Source organism: Oncorhynchus mykiss, chromosome 7, assembly GCF_013265735.2.
Source record: "Oncorhynchus mykiss isolate Arlee chromosome 7, USDA_OmykA_1.1, whole genome shotgun sequence".
In the NCBI taxonomy this organism is placed as follows: domain Eukaryota; kingdom Metazoa; phylum Chordata; class Actinopteri; order Salmoniformes; family Salmonidae; genus Oncorhynchus; species Oncorhynchus mykiss.
This window is the reverse complement of record NC_048571.1, coordinates 85,688,654-85,701,835: the sequence shown is the minus strand read 5'-3', so window position 1 is coordinate 85,701,835 and position 13,182 is coordinate 85,688,654. Positions and strand designations below refer to the sequence as shown.

The following is a 13,182-nucleotide window of genomic DNA, read 5'->3' as shown; positions in this document are numbered from 1 at the left end:
GAATTTGTACCGTTTACTTTAGCTCCTCTAAAAGATGGGGCAGACGATGTACAAGAAGTGCTGTAACTTCTAAAACGGTTCACCCGATACAGATCTAATTACCCTCAAATTAAAGCTGACAGTCTACACTGATAGTCATTGTTGTTTGATTTCACATCCAAACTTTGAGTATAGAGCCAAAAGAAAACACGTTTTACGCCCGGGCACTGTCGATATTTCTCTCTGTAGCTCACAGTGATTTATAATAGTGTGAAAGACAGATCCTGATACGTTGGAATACCTCTGCTGTTCCTTCCACTGATGGAATGTTGAGAATCCCCTTAGGTAGCAGCATGCTGGATGAACTCAGGTTGGGGGGGGTTAAGGCCCGGTCAGGGTGACAGGCAGGTTTAATGTACCAGCAGCAGCAGCAGCATGTAGGCCATCACCATGTCATTCCAAATGGCACTCCATTCCCTATATAGTGCACTATTTTTGAACCAGGGCCCTATATAGTGCACTATTTTTGAACCAGGGCCCATAGGGAATGTAGTGATGCAGGCAGTAGCCAAACCAGGAAGTGGGCATGCTGGTGGATTTAAGGTTTGTGATTGTCGGTTTGATGAGCCATTCTATTTACATACCAGTCCATCCCCTCTGTTTCCAATTTTCCACCTCACAGACATCGGATAGAGAAACCAGAAAGAGAGAGAGAGAGAGATCAGAGAGGTAAGAGATGTAAACATAGGTTTCCCATGCCAATAAAGCTCTTTGAATTTACATTGATATCAGAACGAGAGAGAGAGCGAGAGAACGCGAGATCGGAGAGTGAGAAAGAGAGATATCAGAAAGTGATTGAGCGATATCAGAGAGATCAGAGAGTGTGAGATCAGAAAGTGATTGAGCGATAGAGTGAATTGAGCGAGATCGGAGAGAGAGCGACCCGAGAGAGAGAGCAACCCGAGGGAGAGAGAGACCCGAGGGAGAGAGAGACCCGAGGGAGAGAGAGACCCGAGGGAGAGAGAGACCCGAGGGAGAGAGAGACCCGAGGGAGAGAGAGACCCGAGGGAGTGAGAGACCCGAGGGAGTGATTGGGTGACAGAGATCATGTTGAACCCAGGAAGGAAAGCATGCATGGTATGTCTGTCTACCCCTCTAACAGCCAGCTAGTGATGGCAGCAACAGGAGGGCTAGCTGCTAGGGCAGGGTGGATTCAACTCTTCATTCAACACAGCTGATTCAAATTATCAAAGCTTGATGATTAGTTGAATCGGCTGTGTAGTTAGGTCAAAACACAAAACGTGCACCACTTGGAGTCCCGAGGACCTAGTCTGGGAAACAATGCCCTATGAGGCCTGGAGCCTTCTGGTTTTCTGTTCTCCCTGATAATTAATTGCACCCACCTGGTGTCCCAGGTCTAAATCAGACCCTGATTAGAGGGGAATCACCCACCTGGTGTCCCAGGTCTAAATCAGACACTGATTAGAGGGGAATCACCCACCTGGTGTCCCAGGTCTAAATCAGGCCCTGATTAGAGGGGAATCACCCACCTGGTGTCCCAGGTCTAAATCAGGCCCTGATTAGAGGGGAATCACCCACCTGGTGTCCCAGGTCTAAATCAGGCCCTGATTAGAGAGGAATCACCCACCTGGTGTCCCCAGGTCTAAATCAGACACTGATTAGAGGGGAATCACCCACCTGGTGTCCCAGGTCTAAAATCAGTCCCTGATTAGAGAGGAATCACCCACCTGGTGTCCCAGGTCTAAATCAGGCCCTGATTAGAGAGGAATCACCCACCTGGTGTCCCAGGTCTAAAATCAGTCCCTGATTAGAGAGGAATCACCCACCTGGTGTCCCAGGTCTAAAATCAGTCCCTGATTAGAGGGGAATCACCCACCTGGTGTCCCAGGTCTAAAATCAGTCCCTGATTAGAGGGGAATCACCCACCTGGTGTCCCAGGTCTAAATCAGTCCCTGATTAGAGGGGAATCACCCACCTGGTGTCCCAGGTCTAAATCAGTCCCTGATTAGAGGGGAATCACCCACCTGGTGTCCCAGGTCTAAATCAGTCCCTGATTAGAGGGGAACAATGAAAACACACACACAGTGGAACTGGCTTTGAGGTCCAGAGTTGAGTTTGACGGTGCTAGGGGCTGGTGACCCCTACACTGTCACCCTCTTTAGCACACCTTCCTGGGTTCAAATACTATTTCAAATGCTTTTTGTTTTTAGCCTGGAGTGCCACAAGGTCAGTGTTTGTACTTTAGGGACGTTTCTATTGGTTTGATTGCAACAGGAAGGCTAAATCAAGCATAACTATAGCTACTAAGTATTTGAACCACTTGAGCCATTACCCAACACCTACAGGCCCTCAGCCAAACACCTACAGGCCCTCAGCCAAACACCTACAGGCCCTCAGCCAAACACCTACAGGCCCTCAGCCAAACACCTACAGGCCCTCAGCCAAACACCTACAGGCCCTCAGCCAAACACCTACAGGCCCTCAGCCAAACACCTACAGGCCCTCAGCCAAACACCTACAGGCCCTCAGCCAAACACCTACAGGCCCTCAGCCAAACACCTACAGGCCCTCAGCCAAACACCTACAGGCCCTCAGCCAAACACCTACAGGCCCTCAGCCAAACACCTACAGGCCCTCAGCCAAACACCTACAGGCCCTCAGCCAAACACCTACAGGCCCTCAGCCAAACACCTACAGGCCCTCAGCCAAACACCTACAGGCCCTCAGCCAAACACCTACAGGCCCTCAGCCAAACACCTACAGGCCCTCAGCCAAACACCTACAGGCCCTCAGCCAAACACCTACAGGCCCTCAGCCAAACACCTACAGGCCCTCAGCCAAACACCTACAGGCCCTCAGCCAAACACCTACAGGCCCTCAGCCAAACACCTACAGGCCCTCAGCCAAACACCTACAGGCCCTCAGCCAAACACCTACAGGCCCTCAGCCAAACACCTACAGGCCCTCAGCCAAACACCTACAGGCCCTCAGCCAAACACCTACAGGCCCTCAGCCAAACACCTACAGGCCCTCAGCCAAACACCTACAGGCCCTCAGCCAAACACCTACAGGCCCTCAGCCAAACACCTACAGGCCCTCAGCCAAACACCTACAGGCCCTCAGCCAAACACCTACAGGCCCTCAGCCAAACACCTACAGGCCCTCAGCCAAACACCTACAGGCCCTCAGCCAAACACCTACAGGCCCTCAGCCAAACACCTACAGGCCCTCAGCCAAACACCTACAGGCCCTCAGCCAAACACCTACAGGCCCTCAGCCAAACACCTACAGGCCCTCAGCCAAACACCTACAGGCCCTCAGCCAAACACCTACAGGCCCTCAGCCAAACACCTACAGGCCCTTACATACCGGACCCTCTAGTCATGATGACCGTCTGCCTCGCACCCTGTTGTTAAACAGTAAGTAATTCTTATTTATTTTTTATTTTACCTTTATTTAACCAGGCAAGTCAGTTAAGAACAAATTCTTATTTTCAATGACGGCCTAGGAACAGTGGGTTAACTGCCTAATGACACAATGCAGGATATCACTTAGCTTATAGTGAATATCCACAATGATCCTTCTCCTCATTAAAAAAAAAAAAAAAAGCCCCGAGGATTTCATCAACCATCGTGCTGGAGTGAAATATGTAAACAAAGGTGTGATTATGGTCCACAACGGAGGAACAATGGACCACAGACAGGCCTAACCAACAACAGGCAAAACAGAGCACGTGAAGTCCATCTCTGTCTGGAGGAGCCTACTACTATTTATTACCTAATAAAAGCAGAGGACAAGCACAGAGACAATGACTGACTCGGTCTGTGATACATCGAAATGGTGAGCGTGTCAGACTAATTACACAACCGGTATAATTCATGCGAGTCAACCTGAATACAGGTCAGTGGAGGAGATGTTGTGTTCTGATATTCACACACACACACACACACACACACACACACACACACACACACACACACACACACGTGCAAATGGATGACCAAATTGTCCACAGGTAGATAATAACAAAAATCTAATACTGAGCAAATCAAGATCAATTCTGCAAATCCTCTCTATCATTCCTGTGAGTCAATAATACTTGTGTCAGTAAGAGCCGATATTCATTCACACACGACTGAACAATAACAATTCCACTAGGATGACAGATCCGCTGATGATCAATAAGAGACGTGCTTCTTTGAATCTTAGTTTCAATAGTACAACATTGGTGTAGTGGCCAGGGAGGGGGACCGACAGAATGGAAACGAGGTCAGATGTATTCCCACATTTCTAGAGGAATTATTCCCTGGCATGAAAGTGTACTTCAGTTCACCAGGTTTCAGTTACAATCACTCTTACTGCTACTATAACACTTGGAATATGTTTAAGATCTTCTACGATAGAAAACACATTATTCCATGAGTATCCAACACATCTACAGCAGTAGTAGCGGGGGTGATATTTCCCGATTTATTTTAAACACAATCATGAAACTTATTACTTCAAAACATTTTTTTTTTTTTTTTTTACAAAACAGATGCGACTAGTTAAAGGCAACAAATTAACCAGCGATTTTAATGTTGTGTTTTATGTCATTGTGTTGTTGCAATTTCACGTGTTAAAACAGTTTGCTAATCAAGGAAAGAACAGAGTTGATTAAAGTAATGCGTTTACCTTCATAGCAGAGTATGCCGATGTTGTTGTTCATTTTGTCCAGGTACTGATAATTCAACAGATCCATTTTTGTAACAAGCATTTAACAGTTTAGGCAACAACAACAAAAAAGACCTGCTTTATTTTTGCTTCCAACCCGAGTCGAGAGGAAAATGAGGCGGCCGCAGTCGGTTTAATTTACGTCGGTCGACACAGAGCAGTTAAAAGGCCCAGCCTTCAGCTCAAGTTTTCTGCGCGCAAAAATAATATCATCGAATCAAGGTAAAACGCTTTAAAAAATAGTTCCCGACAAAAATTAAAAATGGAGTTTGTATAATACTTGTAAAAGAATGTATAAATGTATGTTCAGACTAAAAAGGTAGCGCCAGTTCTTCCTAACCTTACAGCCAGCTGTAAAGTCGACTGTACTGACACGCAGGCTCAGCTTGGTATGACTCGAATGTACACCCGTTTCCTCAGAGCAGGCTGCGACCACTAGGCATGCTTGATAAATCCCGGGAGCTCCTCAGATGTCAGGGATTCTTTTTTCTTCACAAGATCAACCGTCCAAATGCAGGACCAGTAAGGGGTGAGAGAGGGAAAATATACAGGGCTGGATTACCAACACATGGGCACTCCAGGGGGCCCCAACAAAACATTTGCATATGATAGCAAAAAGGTTAGAATTGGGCCTCCCGAGTGGCACAGCAGTCTAAGGTACTGCATCGCAGTGGTAGAGGTGTCACTACAGACCAGGGTTCAATCCCGGGCTGTATCAAAACCATCTGTGACAGGGAGTCCCATAGGGTGGCGCACAATTGGCCCAGTGTTGTCCGGAGGGTTTGGCCGGGAGGGAGGGGGGCTTTACTTGTCTCATCGTGCTCTAGCGACTCCTTGTGGCGGGTCGGGCGCCTGCAGGCTGACCTCAGTCGTCAGTTGAACGGTGTGACACATTGGTGCGGCTGGCTTCCGGGTTAAGCAGGCGGGTGTTAAGAAGCGCGGCTTGGCAGGTCATGTTTCGGAGGACGCATGACTCGACCTTCGCCGCCCTTGAGCCCGTTGGGGAGTTGCAGCGATGAGACAAGATCGTAATTGGGGAGGAAAAAGGGGGTAACATTACAAAAGTGTAGAATTGGAGGGAAATTAGCTTTAAAACTGTAAAATTCTCAGCCTCATGTCAAAATGTGAACAAAATCATGAGATGAGCAATAAAAACTGTTAATTTCCTGCAATTCTTCACTTTTTGCCACGAGGGTGGAAAATTATCTTTAAATTGCATTTTCTTAGCATCATGACAGAATGCGATGAATCTCATTAAAACATTGCATATTTTTCTCTACACCATGGCATAATGTGTTAATGCTGGGAGTTAGCAGATTTTTTTTTTATTTGTGTGTGTGGAAGGAGGAGGGGGGGGGGGGGGGGGGGGGGGGGTCTGTGCCCCAAATGCAGTATCCCGGCCCTGAAGAGGAGGTGGGAGCCAGTGAGTGTGGGAGAGAGCTGGGAGAAAGCAAGCAAAAACAAGGCGGGGCTAGTAGCCCATGTAAAATTTGGCAGACAGGAAACAGTGCGGTTTTGGCCAAAACAACATACAAAGAGCTCTATTCAACCTGGTTCCTGCTTCCAAACAGATCACTGTGACATTACGGAACTATTGTTTTCTTGACGACAAAACAGTTTGTCAATAAATCTGTAATATTCTGTATTGTATAGAACCGTTCCTCAAAATCCACTACTCAGATCTTCAAATACAACATTATATTTCTTCATTTTGATAGTAGAAAAATGCAAATGTCCTGATAATTGACCAAATATCTTACCGAATCTTATTACCGGTAGACCTTATTTACAAAGTAAATTCATGTAGAAATCAGTTGCAGAGCTTCCCACAGTTATTCCAGGACAATGTACAGTGATGTTCTACTGCCCTCTAGTGGCACAGAAAAACACTACAGGACAGACGGCTTCACGGCCAACATGTCAACAAAAACAGACATTTCATTCGCAGCTACGTCACAGTTCTTGATAGCTGAAACAGGGTCATAAAAAAACACAGCAGACATTTTCTACAATTGCATCTCCTCTTTTCACAAGCATATACATAGGCATATGATATGAGCCGTTGGTAAATTATGTTTACTAAACAGTAGCATACCACCCTGCATCCTACTGCTGGCTTGCCTCTGAAGCTAAGTAGGGTTGGGCCCCTGGATGGGACACCAGATGCTGCTGGAAGTGGTGTTGGAGGCCCAGTAGGAAGCACCCTTTCCTCTGGTCTGAAATAAAATATCCCAATGCCCCAGGGCAATGATTAGGGACAAATATCCCAATACCACAGGGCAATGATTAGGGACAAATATCCCAATGCCCCAGGGCAATGATTAGGGACAAATATCCCAATACCCCAGGGCAGTGAATAGAGACAAATATCCCAATGCCCCAGGGCAATGATTAGGGACAAATATCCCAATACCCCGGGGCAATGATTAGGGACAAATATCCCAATGCCCCAGGGCAATGATTAGGGACAAATATCCCAATACCCCAGGGCAGTGATTAGGGACAAATATCCCAATGTCCCAGGGCAATGATTAGGGACAAATATCCCAATGCCCCAGGGCAATGATTAGGGACAAATATCCCAATGCCCCAGGGCAATGATTAGGGACAAATATCCCAATGCCCCAGGGCAGTGAATAGAGACAAATATCCCAATGCCCCAGGGCAATGATTAGGGACAAATAACCCAATGCACCAGGACAGTGAATAGAGACAAATATCCCAATGCCCCAGGGCAATGATTAGGGACAAATATCCCAATGCCCCAGGGCAATGATTAGAGACAAATATCCCAATGCACCAGGACAGTGAATAGAGACAAATATCCCAATGCCCCAGGACAGTGAATAGGGACAAATATCCCAATGCCCTCTGAAGGGTGATGTCTTTCCAATGGGACGTTAAACAGGGGCCTTGACTCTCTGTGGTCGCAAAAGATCCCATGGCACTCATTGTAAGAGTAGGGGTGTTGACCCCTGTGTCCAGGTTAAATTACCAATCTGGCCCTCATACCATCATGGCCACCTAATTATCCCCAGCTTCCAATTGGCTCATTCACTCACCCCCCCTCCTCCTCCTCCTCCTCCTCCTCTCTCCTGTAACTATTCCCAATTTATCTGTTAAAAAAACAAACAAAAAAAACACATTGAAGTGAATTCCTTGACTGGGACCTGAACCCTGATCTAGCGACTGACAAACCAAGACTAACAGTTTAGTTGGGTTAAAGTCGCTACACTGTGTTTGAGCCTTATGGCTCTAATCTGATAGTGGTAGATGTCTAGTCTCCTTTATGGCTCTAATCTGATAGTGGCAGTGGGGTGGTAGATGTCTAGTCTCCTTTATGGCTCTAATATGATAGTGGTAGTAGATGTCTCCACAACTGAGCAAGAGGACAAGTACATTAGAGTGTCTGGTTTGAGAAACAGACTCCTCACAAGTCCTCAACTGGCAGCTTCATTAAATAGTACCTGCAAAACACTAGTCTCAACGTCAACAGTGAATAGGCAACTCTGGGATGATGGCCTTCTAGGCAGAGTTGCAAAGAAAAAGCCACATCTCAGACTGGCCAATAAAAATAAAAGATGGGAAAAATAACACAGACACTGGACAGAGGAACATTGCCTCGAAGGCCAGCATCCCATAGGCGGAAACTCTAAGGTCTATTCAATGCTGGTCTGACCAATCGGAATCCACGCTTCAAGATTGTTTTGATCACTCGGACTGGGACATGTTCCGGGTGGCCTCTGGGAATAACATTGACCAATACACAGATACGGTGACTGAGTTCATCAGGAAGTGTATAGGAGATGTTGTTCCCACTGTGACTATTAAAACCTACCCAAACATGGAAAACCGTGGATATATGGCAGCATTCGCGCAAAACTGAAAGTGTGAACCACCGCATTTAACCACGGCGAGGTGACTGGGAATATGGCCGAATACAAACAGTGTAGTTATTCCCTCAGTAAGGCAATCAAATAGCCAAAACATCAGTACAGATACAAAATGAAGACGCAATTCAACGGCTCAGACATGAGACGTATGTGGCAGCGTCTACAGACAATCACGGACTGCAGGGAAAACCAGCCACGTCGCGGACACAGACGTTTTGCTTCCGGACAAACTAAACACCTTCTTCGCATGCATTGAGGATAACACAGTTCCACCGACGCAGCTCCCAAGGACTGTGGGCTCTCGTTCTCCCTGGCAGATGTGAGTAAGACATTGAAGCATATTAACCCTCGCTAGGCTGCCGGCCCAGACCACATCCCAAGCCGCGTCCTCAGAGCTGGCGCAGACCAGCTGGCTGGAGTGTTTATGGACATATTCAACCTCTCCCTATCCCAGTCTACTGTCCCCACTTGATTCAAGGTGTCCACCCTTGTTCCTGTACCCAAGAAAGTAAAGAACTAAATGACTATCGCCACGTAGCACTCACTTAAGGTCATCATGAAGTGCTTTGCGAGGCTAGTTAAGGATATTATCACCTCTACCTTACCTGACACCCTAGACCCACAAATTTGCTTTCCGCCCCAACAGATCCACAGACGAAGTGGATAGGTGCGTGCTCCCTCTGCTGTTTCCTGGGTCAATTGTGCAGCTAGCAGCAGGAGGTCAGTGTGAGGGTAGTTTAACTAGCAGCATGAGGTCAGTGTGAGGGTAGTTTAACTAGCAGCATGAGGTCAGTGTGAGGGTAGTTTAACTAGCAGCATGAGGTCAGTGTGAGGGTAGTTTAACTAGCAGCACAAGGTCAGTGTGAGGGTAGTTTAACTAGCAGCATGAGGTCAGTGTGAGGGTAGTTTAACTAGCAGCATGAGGTCAGTGTGAGGGTAGTTTAACTAGCAGCATGAGGTCAGTGTGAGGGTAGTTTAACTAGCAGCACGAGGTCAGTGTGAGGGTAGTTTAACTAGCAGCACAAGGTCAGTGTGAGGGTAGTTTAACTAGCAGCATGAGGTCAGTGTGAGGGTAGTTTAACTAGCAGCATGAGGTCAGTGTGAGGGTAGTTTAGCAGCATGAGGTCAGTGTGAGGGTAGTTTAACTAGCAGCACAAGGTCAGTGTGAGGGTAGTTTAACTAGCAGCATGAGGTCAGTGTGAGGGTAGTTTAGCAGCATGAGGTCAGTGTGTGGGTAGTTTAACTAGCAGCATGAGGTCAGTGTGAGGGTAGTTTAACTAGCAGCATGAGGTCAGTGTGAGGGTAGTTTAACTAGCAGCATGAGGTCAGTGTGAGGGTAGTTTAACTAGCAGCACAAGGTCAGTGTGAGGGTAGTTTAACTAGCAGCATGAGGTCAGTGTGAGGGTAGTTTAACTAGCAGCATGAGGTCAGTGTGAGGGTAGTTTAACTAGCAGCATGAGGTCAGTGTGAGGGTAGTTTAACTAGCAGCATGAGGTCAGTGTGTGGGTAGTTTAGCAGCATGAGGTCAGTGTGAGGGTAGTTTAACTAGCAGCATGAGGTCAGTGTGAGGGTAGTTTAGCAGCATGAGGTCAGTGTGAGGGTAGTTTAAATAGCAGCATGAGGTCAGTGTGTGGGTAGTTTAACTAGCAGCATGAGGTCAGTGTGAGGGTAGTTTAACTAGCAGCATGAGGTCAGTGTGAGGGTAGTTTAACTAGCAGCATGAGGTCAGTGTGAGGGTAGTTTAACTAGCAGCATGAGGTCAGTGAGGGTAGTTTAACTAGCAGCATGAGGTCAGTGTGAGGGTAGTTTAACTAGCAGCATGAGGTCAGTGTGAGGGTAGTTTAACTAGCAGCATGAGGTCAGTGTGAGGGTAGTTTAACTAGCAGCATGAGGTCAGTGTGAGGGTAGTTTAACTAGCAGCATGAGGTCAGTGTGAGGGTAGTTTAACTAGCAGCATGAGGTCAGTGTGAGGGTAGTTTAACTAGCAGCATGAGGTCAGTGTGATGGTAGTTTAACTAGCAGCATGAGGTCAGTGTGAGGGTAGTTTAACTAGCAGCATGAGGTCAGTGAGGGTAGTTTAACTAGCAGCATGAGGTCAGTGAGGGTAGTTCAACTAGCAGCATGAGGTCAGTGTGAGGGTAGTTTAACTAGCAGCATGAGGTCAGTGTGAGGGTAGTTTAACTAGCAGCACAAGGTCAGTGTGAGGGTAGTTTAACTAGCAGCATGAGGTCAGTGTGAGGGTAGTTTAACTAGCAGCATGAGGTCAGTGTGAGGGTAGTTTAGCAGCATGAGGTCAGTGTGAGGGTAGTTTAACTAGCAGCACGAGGTCAGTGTGAAGGTAGTTTAACTAGCAGCATGAGGTCAGTGTGAGGGTAGTTTAACTAGCAGCATGAGGTCAGTGTGAGGGTAGTTTAACTAGCAGCATGAGGTCAGTGTGAGGGTAGTTTAACTAGCAGCATGAGGTCAGTGTGAGGGTAGTTTAGCAGCATGAGGTCAGTGTGAGGGTAGTTTAACTAGCAGCATGAGGTCAGTGTGAGGGTAGTTTAGCAGCATGAGGTCAGTGTGAGGGTAGTTTAAATAGCAGCATGAGGTCAGTGTGTGGGTAGTTTAACTAGCAGCATGAGGTCAGTGTGAGGGTAGTTTAACTAGCAGCATGAGGTCAGTGTGAGGGTAGTTTAACTAGCAGCATGAGGTCAGTGAGGGTAGTTTAACTAGCAGCATGAGGTCAGTGTGAGGGTAGTTTAACTAGCAGCATGAGGTCAGTGTGAGGGTAGTTTAACTAGCAGCATGAGGTCAGTGTGAGGGTAGTTTAACTAGCAGCATGAGGTCAGTGTGAGGGTAGTTTAACTAGCAGCATGAGGTCAGTGAGGGTAGTTTAACTAGCAGCATGAGGTCAGTGTGAGGGTAGTTTAACTAGCAGCATGAGGTCAGTGTGAGGGTAGTTTAACTAGCAGCATGAGGTCAGTGTGAGGGTAGTTTAACTAGCAGCATGAGGTCAGTGTGAGGGTAGTTTAACTAGCAGCATGAGGTCAGTGTGAGGGTAGTTTAACTAGCAGCATGAGGTCAGTGAGGGTAGTTTAACTAGCAGCATGAGGTCAGTGTGAGGGTAGTTTAACTAGCAGCATGAGGTCAGTGTGAGGGTAGTTTAACTAGCAGCATGAGGTCAGTGTGAGGGTAGTTTAACTAGCAGCATGAGGTCAGTGTGAGGGTAGTTTAACTAGCAGCATGAGGTCAGTGTGAGGGTAGTTTAACTAGCAGCATGAGGTCAGTGTGATGGTAGTTTAACTAGCAGCATGAGGTCAGTGTGAGGGTAGTTTAACTAGCAGCATGAGGTCAGTGAGGGTAGTTTAACTAGCAGCATGAGGTCAGTGAGGGTAGTTCAACTAGCAGCATGAGGTCAGTGTGAGGGTAGTTTAACTAGCAGCATGAGGTCAGTGTGAGGGTAGTTTAACTAGCAGCACAAGGTCAGTGTGAGGGTAGTTTAACTAGCAGCATGAGGTCAGTGTGAGGGTAGTTTAACTAGCAGCATGAGGTCAGTGTGAGGGTAGTTTAGCAGCATGAGGTCAGTGTGAGGGTAGTTTAACTAGCAGCACAAGGTCAGTGTGAAGGTAGTTTAACTAGCAGCATGAGGTCAGTGTGAGGGTAGTTTAACTAGCAGCATGAGGTCAGTGTGAGGGTAGTTTAACTAGCAGCATGAGGTCAGTGTGAGGGTAGTTTAGCAGCATGAGGTCAGTGTGAGGGTAGTTTAACTAGCAGCATGAGGTCAGTGTGAGGGTAGTTTAACTAGCAGCATGAGGTCAGTGTGAGGGTAGTTTAGCAGCATGAGGTCAGTGTGAGGGTAGTTTAAATAGCAGCATGAGGTCAGTGTGTGGGTAGTTTAACTAGCAGCATGAGGTCAGTGTGAGGGTAGTTTAACTAGCAGCATGAGGTCAGTGTGAGGGTAGTTTAACTAGCAGCATGAGGTCAGTGAGGGTAGTTTAACTAGCAGCATGAGGTCAGTGTGAGGGTAGTTTAACTAGCAGCATGAGGTCAGTGTGAGGGTAGTTTAACTAGCAGCATGAGGTCAGTGTGAGGGTAGTTTAACTAGCAGCATGAGGTCAGTGTGAGGGTAGTTTAACTAGCAGCATGAGGTCAGTGTGAGGGTAGTTTAACTAGCAGCATGAGGTCAGTGTGAGGGTAGTTTAACTAGCAGCATGAGGTCAGTGTGAGGGTAGTTTAACTAGCAGCATGAGGTCAGTGTGAGGGTAGTTTAACTAGCAGCATGAGGTCAGTGTGAGGGTAGTTTAACTAGCAGCATGAGGTCAGTGTGAGGGTAGTTTAACTAGCAGCATGAGGTCAGTGTGAGGGTAGTTTAACTAGCAGCATGAGGTCAGTGTGAGGGTAGTTTAACTAGCAGCATGAGGTCAGTGTGAGGGTAGTTTAACTAGCAGCATGAGGTCAGTGTGAGGGTAGTTTAACTAGCAGCATGAGGTCAGTGTGAGGGTAGTTTAACTAGCAGCATGAGGTCAGTGTGAGGGTAGTTTAACTAGCAGCATGAGGTCAGTGTGAGGGTAGTTTAACTAGCAGCATGAGGTCA

The 13,182-nt window shown here is 47.1% G+C and overlaps 1 protein-coding gene across 2 annotated transcripts in view; it reads right to left on the bottom strand.

The window, feature by feature from the left end:
• vgll4b (vestigial-like family member 4b) overlaps positions 1 to 13,182 on the bottom strand; it is a 94,950-nt gene that overhangs the window by 42,959 nt on the left and 38,809 nt on the right. The window contains exon 1 of one of the 2 annotated variants that reach the window (XM_021610782.2): positions 4,675 to 5,300. The exons of the other annotated variant lie outside the window; for it this stretch is intronic. Within the exon in view, the coding sequence (XP_021466457.2) occupies positions 4,675 to 4,756 (82 nt within the window). The 5' untranslated portion in view covers positions 4,757 to 5,300. Of the gene's footprint in view, positions 1 to 4,674; positions 5,301 to 13,182 lie in introns of those variants that run through there. 2 annotated transcript variants of the gene reach the window in all.